The sequence below is a fragment of the Diadema setosum genome, chromosome 11 (genome assembly GCF_964275005.1).
Source record: "Diadema setosum chromosome 11, eeDiaSeto1, whole genome shotgun sequence".
Lineage (NCBI taxonomy): Eukaryota > Metazoa > Echinodermata > Echinoidea > Diadematoida > Diadematidae > Diadema > Diadema setosum.
In genome coordinates this window covers 21,593,706-21,618,872 of record NC_092695.1, presented here as the reverse complement: position 1 = coordinate 21,618,872, position 25,167 = coordinate 21,593,706, and the positions used below count along the sequence as shown (strand labels likewise).

The 25,167-nt window shown below is 40.1% G+C and overlaps 1 protein-coding gene across 1 annotated transcript; it reads right to left on the bottom strand.

The window, feature by feature from the left end:
* Positions 1–827: 827 nt before the first annotated feature.
* Positions 828–24,334, bottom strand: LOC140234864 (E3 ubiquitin-protein ligase SH3RF1-like). The gene is made up of 11 exons (XM_072314911.1): positions 23,797–24,334; positions 13,244–13,305; positions 10,566–10,779; positions 9,525–9,620; positions 8,353–8,495; positions 6,889–7,258; positions 6,161–6,279; positions 4,807–4,974; positions 3,250–4,348; positions 1,297–1,601; positions 828–996 (listed from the first exon to the last, which is right to left on the bottom strand). The coding sequence occupies exons 1-11, from the start codon at positions 24,172–24,174 to the stop codon at positions 828–830; spliced, it is 3,123 nt and encodes a 1,040-aa protein (XP_072171012.1). The 5' UTR covers positions 24,175–24,334.
* Positions 24,335–25,167: the final 833 nt, after the last annotated feature.

Below are 25,167 nucleotides of genomic sequence, written 5' to 3'. Positions count from 1 at the left end.
TGTATGAAAACTTACATGATACATAACCATTATCACCTTGATGTTTTCCATGAAATAAAAAATTACATAATTTCTCATGATTTTGTTGGAAAAAAAAACAACAACAAAAACTGTGGAGAACTTTTCCCCTGCGCATTTTCACTTTCATTCATACCACTCACTGCCATGCTCAAGAATTGTCACTTTACAAATAAAATTGACCTAAACGCTTCATTCAAAAAATGAAACGAGCATCCATAAATTGTCGATGCCACAGAAATACATACAGAGCATATACCACTGAATTACACTCTTTTTCCAAGGTTGCAGTTGAATCGGTCAGAGTACGAAGACAAAAAATACACATATGAAGACTTGAATGTGACATATCAACAATGAGTATTATAAATAATGGCTTGTCTCTAATATAAGAGACTTCGGAAAAGTTCACGGAGCACATCACATGATGTACCAATATTTCTTTGGACAAGAAAAAAAAAAAAAAACTCTCAGGTAGCGCTGTTGCCATGGTCACAGACAGGAGCTGATGCTCCAGAATCGGCAAGCAGACAGTCTGCATGCATGTGGCAGCCAAGCATTTGCAGACAGCACACAAGACCTTAACAACAATTTTGCACTCGGCACTTGAGTTCCTTTGCACTCGGCACAGCTTCCGTTTCTGCAGTGAGCATTAAATACTCCTCTTTAATAGCAAAGAAGCAAGAGGGGTTCATCCTGTCTATCCTCTCCTCTGGCAGTGCTTTGCACACAGCACTAGCAATTCTCTTTTTGCACTTGGCACGCTAGATTCTTTGCACTCAGCACTGTCGAGAGCCTGCGAGGCCCACTCAGTATTTCTCAGCAAAGCTGCCTGGGAACAGTCCCGTCTTTCCCGTCCTCTGTAGCGTGCCCTTGAACCAGCCGTCTTCCCTCTTCTTGTGGACAAACACCGTGTCTCCAACTTTGAGCTCAAGTTCGGCGTCAGTCGTCGGTGGGTAAGGGACTATCACGCGATATCTGCAAAGGATGGGATGTTTCGGACACACGTGAATTGCTAACAACAAGAAGTTTTGAGAATTCGAAAGTTAATCTAGCATACTGGAAAGCTTGTTCAGTTCAGAGATCATTATTGGTTGACTGGGATGCTTTAACAATCCTTCGTAACTTGATAAATGATTACAACAAAAACACACTGCTCTACATAGAGCGCATTCAACATGGGCATACGTGCATTGGTTTAATACACTAAAATACAACAAATTTGATGTCAGACAACATCACGACTTTACTAGTCATTGGCTAAACTGACAGACCTACCTTTCACGCAATAATGGAGTTGTTTGCGGTGGGAGCTGTTCGGCACTACTTGCATCGGGCCTTTCGCTGCCCCCGGCTGCCCTGGCTTCCCCTCCCGTCACGTTGGTAAGAGACGCCTCCCCGAGAGGCCCCTGCTGCTGGGTTTCTGGCGACGATGACTTGGAAGAGCTCGGCGACTGTGACGCGGAGACCGACGTCCGCACGTTCGACGCCTGAAACTGGCTAGAGCGTGTGCTGAGCTCGGGTGCTTCGTTGGATATGTGCTTCGTGGAGGGTTTCTTGGATTTCCTCTCCTTCTTCTCTTTCTACACAAGTCAGAAAATGAAACATGTAATGCCAATTAAGACTAATGGAAAAGTGATTAAAACCACCTAAAAATGATTCAATTGGATATCAATCTGTAAAACGAATCTTATTGGGTAATTCGTCTCAATTATATGCTGGGGAGCATGATGTCTCCTGATCTCAAGAATCAGTGCTGATTATCACACATGAATCTGCAGAATCATTCATTCGAAAACATGCAAACAAAAATATCCTTACTCGTTCACTTTGAACATTATCTGACCTTCAAAACATTGTCAGATCCTTGAAAGGCATTCATAAGATATAGAATATATCGATATTATCAGCACAAAATTTGGAACTAGTTTGTAATGATTCAGAAAAAAATTTTTGGTTTCTTTATGAAGACATTATAAACACGCTGTATTGATACTTTAGTCATGTATTCATACTTACCACAATCAAAACATGAATCTGTGTTGTTTTATTGGCTAATTATAAGCAATGAATGCAACCACATGGAGACTGTTAACATTAAGCTAGAACATGCAAAATTGTGGTAACACTACAAGTGCAAGACACTACAAACAACACATAACACAGCACTGCAAATCAATTTCTTCACAGGTCAAAATGACCAGAAAAAAAAAACAAAAAAAAAAGACAAAAAGACAAACATAACGCATAAATATATGAATTTCATACAAGATGATTTCATGACTTTTGAGGGACTTTGAAATGAACAAATACCACTATCTGACTTTTGAAGAAGCATTTTCCAAAATGAAATACACACTTTAAAATAAATGGGTGCAGTGAAAGTTTATCACAAAGATCATTCCAAATGATAGAGGGTAAAGTGTTGAGAAAACAAAACAGAACATGAAATTGTGCATATGAGAAGGCAGAGGGCAGTGTACAAAAAAGTTGTGAGATTTCAGATTTTAGAGTCTGTTTCTGCAGACTGTCAACAGTTATGCTGTAATTGCAATCCCCTATGCATGCAGTTAACTTTATTTATTTATTTATTTATTTTTTTTTTTTTGTCTAACTACCAAAGAGGTAGGACCTGCTAGAACTTGGCAACCTTGATAGGGTTAGAATATCAAGGCACTAAACTAAAGAATATGAACAAAGGAAAATAAAAACTGATGCTACGCCAATTGTAGTTTTTTTTTCATTATTATGTTTATTGCTTGTTGCTCAGGAAATATGAAGATTAGCTTTTTTGTTGTTGTTGTTGCATTGTTATTTTGTTTTTATTTTTTATTTTTTTTTGCTACCTAGATTTCATCTACAACAGTTAGAAGTTATTAAGAGGTGTTACTATTCTATGCAGCTGGAGCAAGCATTAAGTTTTTGTTTGTCCTTCAATTTGTTCCCTTTTACCTCCTGGTCAAGTTGGAATGCTTCTGGTTTACATGCAACATTGCCTGAAACAGGTTCTATAATTTCAGAAACTTGGAACACCCTTGGCAAAGATTTAGGAGATTTAAAAGAAAATGGGCATGTATTCACAGAGTTTTGATAGATCACTGTGGGACATTCCTATTTCAAAGTCATACTGGTTTTTGGAAGTTGAGAGTAAAATGACTTTGTGTCATATTGTTACAATTCTAGGTCAAAGTATTTTAACATTTGTGTTCATGCACTTGGTTAGCACTCTACCTTATCTGCCTTGTGTGCTAGAGTGAATTGTGACGGCATACTGCCACTGCGCCTACGATGACCCCTGACCTGGGGAGGGCTGTGGTGGAGGGTGGGTGGTGGCGTCCGACAGCCAGTGTCGGCCCCTACCTGAGCATGCACACTGTCACTGGACATGAGGGTGGCATGCTTGGAGAAAGAGAAGGTGCTGTGCAGGAGCGGTGAGAGCGGTGACTGTGCATGCAAACCAGACTTTGAGACGTGTGCGTTCTGCGGTGCGGCATGGTTAGTGACTTGTCTGCCACTCGGGCCCGCCCTGCCGGCCGCGGGCTGGTCGCTCTCGCTGAACCGGCGGGGCTTGTCGACGGGCTGCCGGGTGGCCAGCATGGCCCCGCCCGACAGGCCCGAGTTGGGCTGACGTTTGCTTTTAGAAGGTGCAGCATTGACACTGTGCAACGGATCAGCTGGATGGCTGAGGTGCCAGACTACCTGATGGGGAACCATCTGGCTGCAGGCTTGCCTGACGGGCACCCCGGGTTGGATGGTTCCGTCCGCCGCTGTGATGACCCCTTGAGTCCTGACATTGCCCACCATCGGGGGTGAGCCTGGCACCAGCTGGGCTCCGACAGGATGGAAAGAAGCAGGGACATTTGAAGTCCGTGGACGCACTGTCTGCCCTACTTGACCGGCATTTGATGTTTGGACGGCGGTGTGCACCTGGCCCGCCCTGTTGGGATTCGCCATCTGGATGGGGGCAGCGTTTCCTGGCCAGCTGCTGCCTGATGCACTCCCTCCCTGAAGCACAGCGCTGGGCGGGCTTCCCCTCGGGTGTCTCTCACTGAGTCTCGCTGCGGGCGTCTGGATGGGCCTGCTCGCTGCAACCTGACCGGCGGTCTGGAGTGCCCGGTATTGCATCTGCTGCTGGGCCCGCTCACTCTGCAGCTGTGCAACGGTCTTTTGTCCATCGGGCATACCAATGGTGGGTTTCCTTTCATTGCCTTGTCCGGCTGCTGCCGTAGAAGCTGCAACTAAATTTGATGTTGTTGTCGTCTGCCTCGACGATGATGCAGATGATGTTGAAGTTGTTGATGATGCCGATGTCTTCTTCTGTTTTTCTGACCTGCAGAACAAGACATTTACAATCATAGAGAGTAAAAGAAAATGAAATCATAGCTCATTTCTAAGACTTTCAGAAGATTGCTTTCAACAATGGAAAAAAAAAGGTTTATGCCTGTAAATCTACATGTATGCATTAAGGATGGAAGTCCAGTACAGATACACTGTACCATAGTTATCTGAATGAAACTCAATGACATATTATCTAAAACATTGCTACACAGGTTTGCTACAAGGAAAGATATTGTTATTGTATTGTGTGAACAGACATTTGGGCCTAAGTTTGGCCCAAAGGACAACCACTGATTCATTATTCACAGACTCACATCACATGAGCAAAACTTTAGTCTGTGCAAACTAGACAAATTACCCCCTGAATTAAAAAAAAAAAAATCCCCCAGTGATAAATAACTGCAGTTCTTTTCTGAATTGGACTTTGCTAATTTGTGACGTAAAACCCACCTGTATGGCTGCATGTAGTTCCCAGGGAAGACACCGATCTGACCAGTGAGGATGGACATGCCCTTGAACCAGCCGTCCTTGCACTTCTCCGTCACCGTGTAGAACTCACCCTTGCGCAGCTCCACCTCGTCAGGGTGGGCGGGGCTGAAGTTGTACATGGCCATGAAGCTGCAGTGTGATAGGTAAGGAGGGACAGGTACATGAGTATTGTCACAGAGATTCAACACATGAGGAAATGGCATAGGTATATCAGGGCTGGACGCTTGATTCTTTATCTGGTGGCCCATACCGGCCATCAAATTTTGGTGGCCCTAAAAAAGAAATGCAGTGGCCCGAAATAAGAGAAAATGCAAAAATACATTTTGAATTTTAGCTGCTCGACTGGGCTGTGATAACAGACATCAGTTTTTAGCAGCCCTGGGCCATTGGGCCACTAGACCACCACTGATGTCTGAGGAAAGAGAATGGCAGTCAGACAGGTTATCAAATATATCCCAACAGAGTTGGCATGAACAATAGTTTCTACACATCAACTACATGCTATCATACAAAACTCACAGGTATTCACCGTGCAGTGGTCCAATTCTTTTTGAGATTGAACTGGAAGAAGAACTAGATATGTCCCTCCTCACAAAACCATCACTGGTACACTCGTAACATTGATGTTGTTTCCTCATCAAACAAGTTACCATCTGACATGAAGTAAAAGATATGCTCCATTTCAGAAACTTTCACAGGGCTCATCTCCTAATTTTTCTTCTTAAAGGGATCGTACAGTTTTGGTTCAGACCTAATTTCAGGTTTCGACATTTTTTGGTGAGATAATGAGAAACCTCTTATGAAATATGAAAGAGCATGTAATTCTATGAGGAATTCAACGTTTATTTGATGAAAATTGGTTTTGAAATAGCTGAGATATCCAAAAAAGAGAGATTCTAATAAAGTGTGGGACCCACCCTTTATTACGATCGCTTTGTTTCACTTTGTTTTTGGCTGTTTCAGTCATTCCAAACCCGATTTTCATCAAATAAACTTTGAATTCCTCTTCAAATGGTATGCTCTGTACTATATCATAAGTGTTTTCTTGGTATCTTGCAAAAAGTTTAAAGCCCAATTCTCATCTCCACCAATACTGTACCATCCCTTTAACTTGTTGTCACTACTTATTCATTTCCGCTTCAATAAGGCAGCAAAAACTGATGGTTTGATTATCAACAATAATCAAATAATCATGCTGTTATATTATCTAATAACAATCAGAAAACAGAAATGAACAAACACGGCATTACTTTTCACATATTCATTGAAGGTAGGGATGTGAATTAGTTTAGCTTGCCACACAACTGCAACTTACACTTCCACCTTGGGCTTGGGAGATGAGGGTGGGTCCTGCGTAAGGATCATATTGGGCGTGGCGGGGCCCCCTGAGCCCACCACTGTGGGAGAGTGGGGTGGTAAGACTCCAGGACCAGTCTGCCAGGGAGAAGAGTCATTGAACATCATACCATTAAGCATTCAAACACCAGTATTTTCATTCTTTTTTTATCGACACATCTAACTTGGATTGTTATCTTATGTATATCTCAAGCACTAGGTCAGAAACAGAAGGGCACTGCTGCAAATTTCATTTTTAGTATCAGCACCTTTCTGTCTCTGAAACAATGATAAATCTTGCAAAATGAATATGTAGATACCTTACTTTGCCATCGGTGAAGCGAGTTACTTGCATTAGCAAGTAAAAGGCATAAATCTAATAGCAGCTCATGATATTGTGCGGAAAAATTTCTTCTGACCCCATTAAACTTATAATTCAATTCAAATATTTTCTTTCATTTAGCACCTTTAGAAGTTGAATGATTACGCAAATGGTACAACAGACAATACAGGATATACTTCAACTAGAGATATCAATCCAGAGATATTCACAGGCCTTGGTTACATCTTGTGAAAAGTTTTACTACCAGCTGGTGTGGAAATGTTCTGTTAAAGTGTATCGACTTCTGCTTGGTCAAATGCCTTTTGGAAAGAGATAAGACCACAGTCAGGTCATGGCAAGGCCATACTTCTGAGAGATGAGCGCACCTGGTTGAGTAGCGTGAGAGGAGCCGGCTTCTTCCTGCCACCACCACCAGCTGACCCAGCCTGAGGATTCAGGCCTGCCCCGGCAACGGGAGACGGAGATGCAGATGGAGATGGGGAGGAGGCCGGAGACTGCCCGGCCGTCGCCATGGCGCTCGCGGCCGACGCCATGGCGTCGATCAGGGTGGCGGCTGCGGGGTTGCTGGACCGGACGAGGATCGGGGAAGAGATCTCCATGGAGTGGCGGTTGCCGGGGCTACTCCCGCCTCCTCCGCCGCTCCCAGAATTCCCTTTCTCCTGGGAGTCCTTGGATCGCAGCTGCACTCCAAGCATCGATGTAAACGAGTGTCTCTTTGTGGAGGACTTGTTTCTGCTGTAGTGAAAGCAAACAGAAAGGGCAAGACTTCACTATTAAAACAATCAATCATATGAATTATGAATGCTTGTGCCAAGAAGATACAGCAGCAAACTGCTGCTAAAATGGATTACAAGAAACTGCTGGTAATATATAGGGTATAAAGATGTCGCACTGCTTTGTCACAAAGGCAAACAAAGAGACACTTTAAAGGAAGGTAAATTATTGTCAATATTCTCTTGCGGCCCAGACTCTGTTTGCCTATCAAAGACACTGGCACGTCAGAATCTCACAAAAGTGAGATTGTGTAAATATATTTTGATTGAAAAGACAGAAGGTAAAATCACATTTCTGTTCATATAACTCTGGCACAACTTTTTTTAAATAATTTTTCTATGAATTACTATACTCTTAACCACGTTTGCCAAAAATCAGAATGTCTATATCCAAAGTCCATGCAAACTTTACACATATTATCTTAAGTTAAATGTCATGAATTTCAGGCAGATAGAAAGGCCGACATACATCACTAACCACTTGAACCCAACCAAGACTGTTGCCAATACTACACACACACACAAAAAAAAAAAAAAAAAAAAAAAAGAGAGAGAGAGAAAAGGGGAGAGGTGCACACCAAAGCAAGAGGTGCCTGGACCTCCAAAATCACTGTCACAGGACTGCTTGAGTAATATCTTCTTCTGTCTCCTTCAATAATCTGAAGATTCTTGCAGACTGTGTTATTTGCATTATAATACAGTTTATTTACAGATATTTACAAGCACATAACAAATTTGAAGAACACGACTATCCACTGTGATCAACTATTAATCAGTTACGGAATGCTCCCACAGATGGCACTGCAACAATTTCTGACGACAGGGAAATCCAGCTCCGTACTGTTCTTGGAAAGAATGAATGGCGATGCGATTCAGTTCTCGAGTATGGTATCTGATAGGAATCTGACATCTAACATCTAATTTGACTTCATGTCAGAAATGTAATTATGTAATCAAGGGTTCACATGAAAATAAGCCCCAGTTTGGCCACCTATGCTCATTGTTTGTTCTCTCTCATCCCCCCCCCCCCCCCACATTCCCCTGATTCTCTCTCACCTGCTGCTGGATTCATGCCCAGAGCTGGTCCCCTGGGAGGCATCTCCCCCGCTGCCGCTGGCTCCCTCGCCCCCTGCTGACCTGGAGCTGTCCCCCGAGGCACCCGCATGGGCCTCCACTAGGCTCTTTGCCGTCTCATTCAGCTGCAAAGAATGATGAAAGTTGAACAATTATTGCAGCAGGAGGAGCAGAACAAGCAATAGCTGCCGTAATCCTGCTATCACAATGGTGATAATAAATTCATTAATTCCTTCGGATGACAAGATATGCTGGATTGATACCATTTCACTAGAAACCATTAGTCATCAACAACATAAGTGAAACTTTGTAAAACTTGGGTGGAATTTGGCATTTCAGAAGTTACATTCAGATGGTGATCCCCAAGTTTGAAGATAAGCTAACTTCCAGAATAAGCTCATAGTTAAGTATCATGTAGATGTACTCAAAGTTAAGCTAACTTATTTAGTTAACTTGATGATAAGCACCACGAGATTTCCTCAGGGTGAACGCTCTATCCAGGAGCTGTGGGGGTCTTCACTTGTAGTTAAGCATCTTGTGAACACAACTCGAAGGCTTGGCGTGACCTCTATGTGAACCCCCCATTCCCTTTAGCTTCAAGGTCAACCTCCCAAATATAAATACAGTTCGTCTTGTACTGGGGTCATCAACAAACTTCCGGTTCTGTAGTTTTATCATCAAGTGGGACTTGCCCGTAGTTATAAGGGCAAGAAGTTTATCATTCATGATATGCTTTTTTCAAGGATAAGCCTCATCGTGTGGACTCGAGTCTTACAATGCAGTAAAGGGGGCAAGAGCAAATCCTTGAAGTTACCTTAACTTTATGTTAAGGATCACCGTCTGAACATAACTACACGTAACGTAACAGGATTGGCACTGGTGCATTTCACCAAATAAATATTCAGATCAGAATTCTATGAAGGACTAAGGCACACCATAATTTCTTAACATGGCAGTATTCATTCCATGCTAGATGTGCACATTACAGCATATTTAATGATTCACTAGCATTCATATGTAAGAAAAAAAAAAAGAACAAATGCGATCATAATTGTTAAAAACTCCTTCCTACACTTTTGGTGTGGTACACATCATACACATCATCTCATGGAAGTCATTTTCACAGCTGAGCACCCATTGCGGCACAACCGTACCTCAACAAATGAGAGAGGGAAGATCCCAATCTTGTCGCCCTTCTGCCCTTCGATCCAGTTCTCATCCACTCTTCGTATCACGTTCAGCACCTCATCCTGTGTCAGGTCAGGGAGACAGTGGGAGGGAATAGACACATTGAATGGCATGCATATGATTTGCGTGATCAATGACATTTTAAATATATCAACAATGATGCCTCGGTAACATTTCTTGTATCACACAGGAGATTCCTGACAGAACAGAACATCCAATCAAATGATGAATTAAATCTTGTGAAGTATGTCTCCACCTTTTTAAGGTGAACATAAATGGAATGAAGCTGCAACAGCCAAGTGACGAGAATATACATTGTATGATTCTACCTGGAATCAAATTTTCCTTATTTGTAGGACATACCAATATCAAAAACAATGTTTACCCTAGTAACACAGAGCCAACACTTTAACCCTTTTAACAAACATTTTGTGTTCTTAAAGAGTGTGTACAGTTCTGGTCAGGGTGAGGATTTAGCTTTTAACGTTTTGCGAGATATTCAGAAACCACTCTATGAGATGTCAAAGAGCATGCAATTCAAAGGGTATCAAAAGTTTATTTGATGAAAATCCATTTTTTAAATGGCTGAGATATCCAAAAACAGGGTGAAACAAAGAGATCCTAATAAAAGGTGTGGCCTGTCGCCTTTTATTATTATCACTTTTTTTGATATCTCAGCCATTTGAAAACCAATTTTCATCAAATAAACGTTGAATCCTTCTTAAAATCACATGCTCTTTCATATTTCGTAAGAGGTTTCTCATTATCTCACTTAGAAATGTTCAAAACATGAATCCCCACCTCAACCAGTAATGTACAGTCCCTTTAAGATATCTGAAAAGCAAATTTTGACAAGTCTCTGCTCAATAGGATCACAGCAAAACATAGATAATTCCTACCACGAAAAGAAATACTTTCCATACTCTTAACAATCATGAGAACATGTGATGATTACTTGATTGCATAACCAATAACAACATCGCTGCCAACTGGCGAAACGTGCCCACCTTCAAAAACGTGAGGCAGTCCTTCTCCTCCTGCTCGTTGACGTCAAAGTCGTAGAGGGCTTTACACTGGGGCGGGTCCGGTGGGAGGGGCGTCAGGACCTCCACGTAGCTGGCGGGAAAGAACCCCCGGCCGCCGTCCAGCTCGCCGTGGTACCAGTTGTCGTCGATCCTCTTGAGCAGCGTCACGATAGCACCTTTACTGAAAGACAAATCACTAGATGCCGGGAGAGGAGGAGGAGGAGGAGGAGGAGGAGAAAAAGGGGAGGGAAAGAGAACATTAAATCCCTTGTGAAATGCGTGACGTAACCGTAAAGATTTGTAAATCCAACGAATACGAATCGTGTCTTGCATGGAAAAACACGCAGAGGTACGGAAATGGCTGTTTTCACAAGCCACTGTCAATATGGTATACATGAAGGGCAACTCCCAGACGAGCTTAAAACAATCTTGTGAGCAGGGATGTGATAGCATCTTGATTGACAGGTAGAGGAAATCACTACACGTGAGTGAAGACTGGAGGGAAAGGGAGGTATAATGCAGTAAGAGTAGAGTGAAAGTGGATAAATAATGAAGGTGAGCAGCAGATGATATACACTTGAAACACCCATGTCATATCCTAGATAACATATGACACATGCCAATCATTAATGTTTTCACACACACTTTATATACAATCCGTGATTGTTGTGTAGGCCTTCAATAGACATAGCAGCTGTGTACACGTGTATGATCATGGAGGCAGCTCCATGGCAAGGTTTATTTGGAGTAATAGAGCTCTATGATTACACTGTCTTCTCTGTACACAGTGTATATCTTCTTCTGGTATGCTTGTAGTATCCCATCCCAACCAAAAGTTGCATGACGTGGCTGAATTTGTATGAATTCATATTTAATACAATCAAGAAGAGCTGTTTTTCAATTGCATTATCCATTTGAGGGCACCCAGAAAGGCTTCAACGTTCTTGATAGGCTGACCTTCCATGTGTTAATTAGATGATCTATGGAGATTGGATGATGTTCCCTCATGGACACATCATATGAGCCTTGATACACACCTGTCTGGTCATGGATTGACCACAGAGATGTGTTATCCTCATCATCTATAGAGGGCAGATTTTGTGAAATCATTGTACATGTAGCATCAATTCATGCCAGATATCATTTCAACAATGTCAGAGAGACAACAGCAAAACCTCATTAAGAAGATTTTGTACCCAAAATGTGATAAAGGAATGCACATTCATGACACGTTTAGGCAAAAAGCTTCCTTCAAACAAAATAATTTTTTATATGGTTATACTACCATTATATACATGTATTTGATAAAACACTTATGTCTATATTGCACAAATTATATGGACTCAAAAAGGAACAGCACAGGAGTCTTGTTTTTAAATAATGGTGGACCATGTTCCACACAAAGTATTTGTATGGGAGTGTGCTGCGAGTTGACAAACCCCTTTCTATTCTAGTACAATTCTCTATGGGGACTGAGTTCACTACTGTTACCATGGTGAGGAAAAGTCACTTTTCATTTGACATCTGATAGTGTGCAAGCATGTTTTATTTTCAACATTGAACTCAGACTAGCCAAATCTTTTTTTTCTTTTCTTTTTTTTTGAACTTTTTTCACTCAATGGATAGCTTAAAAAAAAAAATGAAATCACACGTCCTACGCTCAAAATTGAGATAACACATAAGCTTTTGACAGCTGAAAAGTGAAAACACCTTGAGTCACATTGTGCATACTTAACAATGCATGCACTCTGTGAATCATACTGTAACCCACAGCCCAAGAGCACCACACAAGACTAACACACCCACCCAATGGCGAGTGAAGTCTTCTGTCTGAAAGGTCACGCATGTCCATCAGGCTAGAGTCGTAAAGCCCTCTTATGGGTGGGAAAAACGGGACATTTACACCATGTATGTTTGTCCAGACTCAATGGCAATTCATATATCTAGTAGACCTGAAAGATCTCCCGTGTCTGCCCTTGGCTTGCCACCGTGTCTCCAGTTTTGCAGTAATTCAAGTTTTACTGCATGACACCAAGGACGGGAACTGCTAACAAATACAGGCAAACTTGATGGGGAAAGTGTCTAAAATTTACAGCAGCGGTCTAAGACAGACATGGAAAAGAAGGAAGGGGAGATTTGAGCCGGCAGCGATGTGCTTTTACACATTATGCATGACGTACATTTGGCCCAATTCAGATTCATATAAAGCAATCTTTTAATAGCAAGATTGCACAACAGAGGGCCCCCAAGACATGTGCAGTGGGAAACTGTGCATCTATACCGTGTTTTCCAGAATGGTTAAGATTATGCATCTGAACAGTCTGTCAGCTATGCAGATAATTATTTATGTAATTTCTTTAGAAATCAAGTTTTGGTACAAACTGGTTTGTGTCTGAACAGGGGGACATTGATGTGAACTACACTGTAACATTACTGATAAAAACAACACACAAAAATGATGAACTACTTGATGTCACTGAGGTGCACAGCACGCTTTTTAAAAGTGTCTTCAGGATTATTCTTACGCACTCTCGTTTCACAAATGTGAAAGGGGGTCTATACATGGACATGACTTTGCATGACTCACACGTAATTCCTTAATGGTTGACACATTACATATGACGCAGAATGCATGCATAAAGTGGCAGGCTGACACTCACCTTGGTTCCTGTGCATCATAGTTGTACAGAGCTCTTGCACAAGCCTGGCTCTGGCCAGAAATCTGCATTTTAAAATCAAGAGAAGAAATCAAAAATCTTCCTGTTATTCTCATTCAGGCTGTGACATTTCTGAGGCTGTAAGGTTGAGAATTGGGCTGAAAAATGAAAAAAAAAAAATCCATGGCAAGCTCCATAGAAGTCGCCAATTGTACATGTAATTATTTCTACTATCTATGACTTGCGTATTATGCTTGTGATACTTTCAGCATAGATTTGACATACTGGATGAGAAGCACTACCCTTATGATACAATATGAATTTTTGAAATAAAAAAAAACTAGAAATGTCGCTACGGCGACTGGTGTATGCCTCCGCCATAATACATGGTTCTCCTAATAGGTCTATAGTACAATGTCTTGACAATGTGTGATGACAGTTTCACACAATTGGCAAAATATTAAAATGACAGGTTTGCCACAAATGTGCTGAATGTTCACTTTCCTAGAACTAGGTTCAATTGGATGAATGATTAAAACATCAAGAGTGCAGGTATTTGGGGGAACTGATGATTTTCACTTGACTTTTGACCCTTTTACAAGTTTATGCATTGAGTAATTTTCAAGGTATTGAGAAAAAGTATAATTTCAGTATCAAATGGTAAAATAGTATTATCGAAACCTGGCCTTTGACCTTTGACCCCACAGTTCCAAAGAGAATCACTGTTAGGTAGAACATACATAAATATGTAAGTTTCATGACAATACCTTGAGTTATTTTTGAGATATGGAGGAAAAAGTGCAATTTAGCACTTTCACTTGACCTTTGACCTTTTGACCTTTGACCTTTTGGCAAGAAACTTCCCACAGAATATATATTGGGTTATACATGCATACATCAAGTTTTAAAAAAATCCTTCAGGCACTGCATAAATATAAGGAAAGTAGTTATATTTTGAGGAGTTGACCTTGACCTTTGACCCCTGACCTTTGACCCATGACCCCCAACTTCCCTAGATAATCACTGCCCATCGGTACAAGCATATATACTAAGTTCCATGAAGATACCTTGAACCATTTGCGAGATATGGAGAAAAACATGAAATTTCAATTTTTTTTCACAAAATAACCTGTGACCTTTGACCTTTGACCCTGTGACCCTAAAATCCACACAAAGTATCATCCCCCAAGGATATACCCTCATACCAAGTTTGATGCAAAACCACCACACGGTTCTTGAGATATCGACAAAAACAAAACGGGACGGACGGACGTACGGACGTACGGACGTACGGAAGTACGGACGTACGGAAGTACGGACATACGGAAGTACGGACGTACGGACGGACGGACGACCCGAAAACATAATGCCTCCGGCCACTTCGTTGGCGGAGGCATAAAAAACACAACTTTTTGTTAAATTTTTGTGGTTTCTGTTACTGAAGTAATATCATAATTTTACAGCTCCAAACATAACATGATTTCATTGTAATATAATCCATTACTCTCAAGTTTATGTGACAAATACAAACATACACTCTCCTGATTTTCAGAATTATGGGCCAAATGAACAAGATTACAGGCTGTATGTAAGAACCAAGTTAATGATTTGTAACACTTGGATCAGACAATGCACAGGTTTTCATCTAAAGACAGAAAGAGTTCAAAACCCACAAAGATGTTAAAGGGACTGTACAGTACTGGTTGAGGTAGAGATTCAGGTTTATAACATACAAGTATAAAAGGCGACAGGCCATGCCTTTCATTAGGATCTCTTTGTTTCACCTTGTGTTTGATATCTCAGCTATTTCAAAACCGATTTTCATCAAATAAACTTTTGATACCCCTTAGAATTGCATGCTTTTTGACATCTTATAGAATGGTTTCTGAATATCTCGCAAAACGTTAAAAGCTAATCCTCACCTCAACCAGAACTGTAGTCCCTTTAATTTTCAAATGGTACATGTACAATGTACCAGACACAATGTTTACAGTGTACAGGTGACTTTATTTTTAGAAGTGTAAATTTGTTGTTCTGTGTTTTTGTATGTATCTGATAAATTCCTAACTTGTAAATTGCTATTTACAATCCCATACATATAATTACTGTAAGAGGAAGTACGGGGTGGGGTATGGGCTGTTTTGTATTCTCAACTAAAGAGGAAGTTATACACATTCTGTGACTTCAAACCACTTCTCATCCTCTCATCTTGTTGCCAAGTATGGCACATACAGATATAGTGTTTTGACTTCTGTGAGTTCGACAATCTTGAGTTTGCTGCTAGTCAGGCTCATACTGACAAGCAGGTGCAGTGTGTGCATTTTGCTGAGCAAACAGCCACCAAGAACAGGAACTCAACAATAAAAGGTTCTAAAAGAATGCAAAGCCTGGCTGCTTTGACGTAACTTTTCAATGCCATTGTTACCAGGCTGCAATATTGACACTCCTACCCACGTGGCACTGACTGGGAAGAGAGTGCATTATGTACATCACGACATGTTTGGCTTTTGGTAGGAGTTTCCTGTATGTTGCATTCATGCTTCTCCCACGCAAATGCATGCAAGCACCACCCCCCCCCCCCCATACACACACATACACATACACACACACTGAAACACACACATACACATACAAATGTACATGTGTATATTGTACACACAAACACACCCTGACAAAAAGTGCAATGTCTTACAATAACTACATGTACATTTCTGTACAAATGTATATTTGTCATCGGGTACTAGTTTTACTTAGAAGAATTGCAATGTACACTGTACAATGTATGTACTTAGCAATGTACCGTCTTACCACAGACTGTACTAAATAGAACCCCTCCCCCTCCCCAAGCAGTAGAAATTGTGAACATCTGACTTTTTCAGAGAAATTCATACAACTGAATTCACAGAGAGGTCATTTCTATGACCTCATTCAGTTAAAATGAAAACAAAACAAAATCGAATCCTACAGCTATACTAACAATACGACTATCGGGTCATAAAACATGTCAATCAATTTGAGATACAGTATTTTCCACACAATTTTAATTCTCAACCTTGAAGACATGTGTTATACAAGGGAGAAAAAAATCACTTGTCACTGGAGGTCGAAGTGTTTAACACATCACATCCAATATCCATTATGTACAATTGTGTACATGTACAGTACATGTACCTCCCTAAAGATGATTACTGTCAAAACTGTCAGATTTTATTCTTTACAATGTTTTATACAGTTTAAACCTAGCAAAGTGGATAAAATGTCAAAAATAAACATAAAGTTTAAACTCAGCAAGGAAGATAAAATGTCACAAATACTTTGTGGCTGATGATACTATTCATTGACAAACAAATGCAGAGTCATTGAAAATACTCAATGTAGCAAGTATTTGATCACTTGAATTACTTTTTTTTGGGGGGGGGGGGAGGGGTGGTTTTAAAATACATTGTAGTTTGGTTAGGGTTGGGTTAGTTTTCACTTGTAAATCATATCATTCTTATACAGTTGTACCATATCTGTACTATTTGCCCTGTACAAATGTACGTGTGTAAAATGCGAGAAAGTAAACACTTTTGTGCAAGTCACATTATTCAAGACATAGGGAATAATGGTCTACAGAACACATTCTATTACGGTGATCCACTTCAGTCTTGCATACGTCATACATTGTACAGTAAATTGCTCAAAGGGGTCAACATGTCTCATTCCGCAAACTTTTCTAGTTGATGCTTGAGGGTTACCATAGCAACAATGATGTCATAATCGTTTATGCATTTTATATCAAAACCTGTTTTCAACAAGAGGACACACAGCCCAGCACGATCATTCTCATGATAAAATACATGTCAAATGTGTGTAATATTAGTCATAAAACACTCAGATCATTTTGCCGTTTGGCACCAGTTGATGCCATGCTTTCTAACATTACGGGGCAAATCAGCACTTTACGGATACGTGCAGTTGTGCATACCACTTCTTGGCAATGTTGAACTTCGGATCAAAGAATAACCCCTGAGTCAAGTCCTTTATAGATAACATATTTTACTATTTGATGGCAGCAGTTTAATATCAATCTGTTTTGATGAGTCAGTGCTGACTGGGGGTTTCTGCAATCTGTTTATATCCACCGTACTTCTGCCTCTTTATCAGGTTAAACACACACACCCACCCACCCCCACACACACACACACACACACACACGTCGTTCGATGCCATAATTACATTGTATATTACGTACACTGTATACACGTTCACACAATACTTTTTTAGTATTCATTGCTAGTATATCATAATAAAGGTAGAATGTACACTTCTGGTCATGTTTACTGTGGCCACGGAAGAACAGCAAAACAGCAAGAATACAACTCTTTCTTTTGGATTTCTAATCAAAAATAGAATTTAGTTACTTGAATACATGCTTTACAAAAAGGTCAATGATATGGACATGTTTAAAAATAAGCAATGACATCTCATCTAATGTGCATACATAATGCATACAGGGCTGTCGGTGGCTGTGAAACTTTAAAATTCTCAAACTTTCTTTAATGTGTACTTTAGGTTTAATTTGAATGAAACTACTATCATTTCATTCATCTGACTTTATTCGATTTGTTTAAGCTAGCTTGAACAGGGTGTGAAATTGTACAAAAATCATAGTTTGGGGTTCACATGGTACTCGAGGTTACACTCTCTAGACAGATGTCAATCATGGAAAATATTCTGTGGCACTCTTACAATAAAAGCTACATAAACATACATAATGTACATTGTGAAACCTTGCGTGCCATACATCACCCAAATCCTCTGCGTGAAACTGGCTTATTTTTGTTGCCCCACTCTATGTATGACTAAATCATTGACATAACAGCTATTACAATGTAAGACTATATAAGACTATTCTATTGCATTCATAAATCTTTGATTGTGTAAACCCATTCATGCCTTGTCAACATAATTGTTATTACTTGTGTGTATGTACCAGTAAGTGAATGGACAAACAAAAACATCTGCAACATCTGCAAGATGCTTTCATATAGAATGTGGCTATAGACCTACATGGTATTAAATTGAAATGTGTTTTAAATATGACTTATCTTTCTAAATGTAATAGACATTGTACCTGACATTAGACTAGGATTTGTAGCCACTGGGAGCAGGTTGAATGTATTCACACGTACAACCCAACAGCGTAGGTGGCAACCTCATAAGACCTATTGAACAGCAAACTTTAACTACAGCGTACAAGTGTAACAACCCCTGCATAAACTTAATTTTATACACTAAACAGCTTGTACCATTTTCACTGACTACACTACGCTGTAGGTCATGTAACTTTTGTGAATTTTCTATGATGAAATGGATTTAAGAGACTCAGTGTAATGATAATTTGCAATACTATAAGTTGCCACAAGGAAAAAAGAGTTTGTTGCACAATTCATCAAATTCACAACAGTCCGTACTCAGATACTTGGAAGCCTTCAAAAGAAGGTCTGAAAAGAAAGACTAGGTGACACCAAACAAATAGGTCATGCTCACTCTCACACCACCGCACATCCATCTCCACATAAATAATTACATGGATGTTATCTGCAGGAATGTTTATTATGGGTGACTGGGTGAAGATGCACATGGACATCGGGCGAGTGATAAGAACTCTGCGCACCTCCCTAATTGGACTTCGAGGAAGGAAGGCTAGGGTCAGCTCAATTAGCGGAACGGGAGGAGGAGGCGCAGGGGGAAGGGAGTGGCCTTAGTGTGTGTCTATCTGTTTGGACGGAGGACAAAGAGGGAAGCCTACAGTAAGTGCATGCAACACAAGCACACACACACACACACACACACACACACGCACAGAGCAGTTGGAAGCTGCTTTCTGAAGTGTGACCAAAATCCCTCAAAATGCACCCATTACAAGGTCTCCCCGATGTCTGAAGAACACAAAGAACGTGTTTCACTTCATGTGTCGCGCACATTGTTGACTGATAATTACTTGTTTTTCTGCGGTAAGAACAGGAATTTCCACTCACAACAATATACTGGAGTTTTCACACGCAAAACTGTGGTTTACACGTGTACAAGCAAATTCCTCCTTTGCAAACATTAAAAAAAAAGTAATACAAATCACTTGTATTCCTCCTTTGCAAACATTAAAGAAAAAAAGTAATACAAATCACTTGTTTATCAGTCTGTGGCCATGGACTATTTAGGCTAAATCTCAGATGACTATCCGCTTTAATATTTTCAGTACCTCTCTATGAACTTTGCACATCTGAGATATCATAAGGCAAACTTTCTGTATTTATACATGTACATTTGTACTATTCATCAGTTTCTGTAAGGAATACAGTGGTTAGTCACATACACAAAAAAAAATCTTCACATAAAAACGTTAAATGTTGTCAGGAATTTTAACAGAAGGCTTAAAAAGAACAGCAAATTGAAATTCTTTTTTTTTTGGGGGGGGGGCAAATTTCTCACTGATTTTTACATTTTACTGATTTTTCAGTTTTTATACATGTACAAATGTAGGTTACATACACAGTGTATGTATTGCATTGGGAGGATGGACTTTCTCAAGTTTGTAATTACATTCATGCTTTTAAAGGGGAAATCCAGTCCAAATATAAGTTATTCTGATAAGATAGAGTAAAATACAGTTGTATTACCAGTTCAATGGTATAATTTTGATAGAAATTAGATGAAAAATAAGGCAGTTATGACATTTTGAAGTTTTGCTAATTTTTGGGGAAATAGTTCTTGAACAGTCAATAAACAGCAAAGTGAGCACGTCATCCCCTCACAACTTGCCATCATAGTTTGTACAGTGTACATATATATATGTAAAATTTTGAAATTTCCAGTTTTTCATTCAAATAGAACTATGCCCGAGACTCAAATCCTCATATACAGTGTACAACTGTATATCTAACTGATCACTACAGTATTCTGAAATTAGTCAACCAGGTATAACATGTTTCAGATTTCAGTGACAGAAACATTGAATTTTCATCATTTCTTGTACACGATCAATGGAAAATTGTGAAGTTATGACATGGTCAACTCACTCATTTTCATATTCATACAGGGAATAATTTTCCTTCTCGTAATTGAATAGCAATTTTTGTCGATGGACATACATTTTCAACAAAATGGTATACAAGTCTATGTAATGAAACTGCTATGCAAATTACATTTTGTATAGCAGTCATACCAAAATGCACAGCAAATTGCTATGCGATACCAGGAAAATTATTCCCTGTCATATCCACTGTACAAGAACTGTTTTGCAGAAAATCACAAAACTTCAAAATTTCATAACTTCCTTATTTTTCATCCGATTTCAGTCAATTCTTCACCGTTGAACTTGTAAGATTATACTCGTTTTTTATCAGACTAACTTATTTTTGGAATGGATTTCCCCTTTAAGACTGTACCTCCTTCCAGTCATCCTTACATTCTTGTCTCACACACAGCCCACGATACTCAATTCTTAATTCTTGGAGTGGGTCAACTTGTCAGTCAACGCCACGGACATTCAAAAAATGTTGATTGCTCTTGCCTACTGCAATTCACCTCTCTTCACATAAAGTCCCAGAAAGGTCAGACTGGCTCTAGCAGCACCAGTGCCTACAAATGTACATCACAAACTATCCACGGTTAATGTTACATACATACAAGATGTACTTAAAGTATTAATCAACACCCACAGCATGGCACTGACAAGTGTAAAGAATGTTTGTTTCATACATGAGAAACACCTATACTGTGTACGTACAGTAGAGAAGATCACAAATGACACTATTGATGAACACACGCATACATGTATACAGCATATTCCTGTCAGGTGCCCAATAAGAACAAGCTTGACCATCAAATAGTAGTAACCATTCAACTGCCAACAGTTTAGCATTACAATCTCTATGACCTCTTAAGACCGGTGTAATGATTCTGAAGTGTCTTACATCCTTTAACTGCTAACTACGAGGTACAATGTAATGATAAAAATAAAAACTCCTTTCAAGATGAACAATGCAACTGCAGCACAAAAGTTTGTCTTGTTGTTTTGCTTGGGTTTTTTTCTTGTTGTTCTTGTTGTTCTTGTTATGTTCTCTTATCTAAATTCTGAAGACTGATGAATCCAAGATTGACTGAATAGTTTGACACTTGCAGCCTCTTACAGTAGTCCCGTGTCCTGGGCATAACCCTTGGTTCAACTGAAACAGTAATTCTGCAAAGGCCTGTTAATGCATTCAACATCTTGATCCCCATCCCCCCCCCCCCCAACTCAAGAAAAAGAAAGTATCAACAATGAAAGAGAAAGTATTAACATAAAAAGAAAGTATTAACACCAACAAAGACAAATCTGTGCCCTGCGGTTGTTGATCCATCATAATATTGAAAACGAAAGAAGTCTTTGTTTCTCCCCCATGTATTATTATATTGACTCTGCCCAACTCGGGTTTCACCCTAATCCCTTCGCAATTTACCTGGAAGCCCCGACACGGGGTCTAAGAAAGCACAATGCATTTCGCAAGTCACCTTCACAGATTGTTAACTCGCACACACACGCACAAAGAAAGAAACATCAGTGGTTTTGCCTTAACGCACCTCTTGGCTACAGACACTACTTTGCATGTCAAACGTTCACAGAGGGCAATAGCTTCTTTGAATATGGTCTGAACCAAGGAGCTTGGTCAGAACAGACCTGCTCTTGAGTGATTTCACCAGTCAACATGTCACTCCATCCAAACATACATTGTACAGCTGTAGCTGGAGTACAGAAGGTACCAATACTAAGTCCATGTACAAATTTTATGTGGCTCGCATACAATGTACGAAGGAAAAGTACAGTCTGTACCATATTCACAATATCTGCAACTCTTCTGTAATTCTTGTTAGAAGAGCTGACCACAAACTGTTAAAGGAAACCAAAGCCTAAATACAGTGTAAAAATGTGGAATCGAGGAAAGCAGCATTGTTAGTAGAACACATCAGTGAAAGTTTGAGGAAAATGTAGAAATAATCGATTCAAAAGTTATGAATTTCTTAAATTTCAGTGCTGTTATTGCTATATAATTACTACAGTTCAGACACACATGCCATCATTTTGGACAAAAAAAATAAGATAAGCAGAATTCTACAAAGTTAAATTTTTCATGAAAAGTACACATTCCATGGACTTGTAACTGACATACAGTTTTATGTGAAGGCCAATATCATTCCCTCTGCTTTCTGAAAGAGGTTACATCATGTAAGTCAGGTACTCTTTCATTATGCTAGAAAAATAAAAATATGCTGAAGTTTCTTTTATCCATATTGACATCATGAAGTCTAGTAGTCTCCTCTTCTAGCAATGACGGCACCAAAACTTTGAAAATATCATAACTTTTGAATAGATTGTTCGCCGTTCCCTCATACATAGTACTTTCACTAATTAATGTGTTCTACTACAGAAATACTGCTGCTTTCACTCAATCCACATTTATATTCATTCTTTGGTTTCCTTCCATTAAAGCATACTGATGTAGAGCGTGTTAAAAATCCACTCTTACAGTTTCACAATATGCGATTCCGCTAGCAAACAGATCGTCAATCGTGGACATTTTATAGCAAGACTACACGTATATACCCACACAAAGTCATACATGAATATGCATGAAAATGTACAGTGTACAAGCACCGCACACATATTGGAAGTTTAATTTAATCAAAGCATTTTTTCACAGAGTAAATTTTGAGTTTCCAATAGTTTTGTGCACTCTCTCTCGCATTAGATGCAAAATTTAGCAATCCTGATTTTCTATTGTTTTTCTTTGCCCCAGAAGTTCTCAATAAGAAAATGCAAAAAACTAGCCCTGGCCCATGTGTCACCCCCCTACATCTTACACACATTCCAATTGTATGGCCAAGTGAATAATATTGACATTTCAGACTGTCTTCACAGAACATGCATGCATTTGGCCTGGAGAGTGATATCAATTTGAGGAAATATGATTTGAAATACATGGATTATTACAAATTCTCCAGGCAAAATCTCGAAAGAAGCTTTTAGCCATCTTTATGGCATTATATCGTTACAGTTCGACCTCGATTATCCGGCCTCCTTTTATCCGGAAATCTCTATTATCCGGACGCGTTCACGCAGTGAAGGACTTTTTTTTTATCCGAAAATTGAGAAAAACAGTGACTTTAAACTCAATTAAAATTTCTACAAAACTCACACGATTTACCTCCAATATTCCCGACAGAACTAACATAAATTCACACCACATTATCGTCATAAAAGTAAGGGACTACAATTTTCCGCAGGCTAGCATAGATTACACCACCGTTGCGGGGTACGCTACCTGCCTAGCTGCCAGTACACTGGGACGGCAGCTTGGACGGCAGCTATATACATTAACATTGTGTCTCCCATATCTGGCCAATTCGCTTATCCGGATGAGCACCGGTCCCGACATGGCCGGATAATCGAGGTCGAACTGTATATCTTAAAGTTGCCATGTTTGTGAGAGTAGCATCATAACTCATCTTTTTTCTTTTTTTTTCTAAAAGATTACCTTAGAGACACCGATCCTGCCTCCTCCCATGGAGTCTCCCACACCGTTGGTCTTGCTGCCACCTCCGGACCCGCCCGGCGATGACCCGCTCCCCTTGCCTGATGACGGGGAGGACGAGGATGAAGAAGACATACCCAGGGGCCTCTTCATCCCATCCAGCAGCCGAACGAGCAGGATGTTGGTGGGCAGGTCGGTGACCTTCTGGCGTGGCACCAGCTCCCGGCACTCCGGGCACCGGAGCTCGCCGCGCGTGTGGAGGATCTGCTGGAGACATCTCATGCAGAAGGTGTGCTGGCAGGGGAGCACACGACTGCTGGCATCAAGCCGCTCCAGGCACACAGAGCACTCCAAGATGTCGAATATGGACTGCTCGTCCATCTTTCCTGGACAAGGTTCAGCAGTCCAACATCATCGTGCATGTATCAGCACTGGAGAGTCTCCCCATTCGAGGGTTGTGTTCTCATAAACTGCGATTTTTCCGGAAACAAAACTGTCCGCTGCATCGTAAAGAGTCATCCACCATAAGCAGGCTGCAAAATGTTTAAATCACTGTTCCCTGGCCATTTTTAAAGTCAGGTTGACCTGAAAGGTAAACAACAAAGACTGTAGAAATACACACTACAGTACAGGTCAAGCATGTTAAATTTAAATTCAGATTGTGTTGTATCATCAGCACATATAAAAGAGGTTTTCCAAGTGGATGGCAAGTTACCGATTCATATTGCGATGAGTATGTACCCCACACTAACCTACAGTGTACACTGTACAGTGCTACAGGACTCCCAGGTCCACATGACCCTAGGACACCGAGATCAATGCTACCCAAACTCTAACCCCAACCCTAAACCTAAACTCTAACACTAACCCTAAACCCACCTAAATATAATCACAATTCTGTACATTCTGTAACTCAATGCGCTGCTTTGAGTTTCCTCTAAACATTTGCTACAGTGGAAATACTTGCAAAGATATTAACATCTTCTGACTCAGGTACACACTGCACTGGACAGCTCATAATACATTTCATAACTTGTTTCAACAAGACAGAAAAGAAGATTATAATTTACGATACTATTTAACTTTGCTATAAATTACTACTCATAGACAAATAATTTCAAACACAAATAACAAACATTTTTTCTTTTTTTTTTACCATTTGTACATGTAAACTAGCTTAACATTGTGTTAGACATCTAGAACCCTAGTTATCTACATGACTTTTAAACTGAGTGAGGTGACTGATGAGCCACAATAAAACATGATAAATACACATACCGGTAGCTCCTGCTGAATCTAAAACTAAAGTAGAAAGACAAAACAACATTGTGCAACGTGTGAATCTTTCTACAGGCATGTGACAGACTTTTAGTT

Coding starts and splice junctions, on each gene's coding strand:
- LOC140234864 (XM_072314911.1), bottom strand. CDS start 24,174: ATGGACGAGCAGTCCATATTCGACATCTTGGAGTGCTCTGTGTGCCTG. Junction 9,621..10,565: donor ACTGCCTCACGTTTTTGAAG/GTGGGCACGTTT, acceptor GACCTGACACAG/GATGAGGTGCTGAACGTGAT. Junction 997..1,296: donor ACTCCATTATTGCGTGAAAG/GTAGGTCTGTCA, acceptor CATCCTTTGCAG/ATATCGCGTGATAGTCCCTT.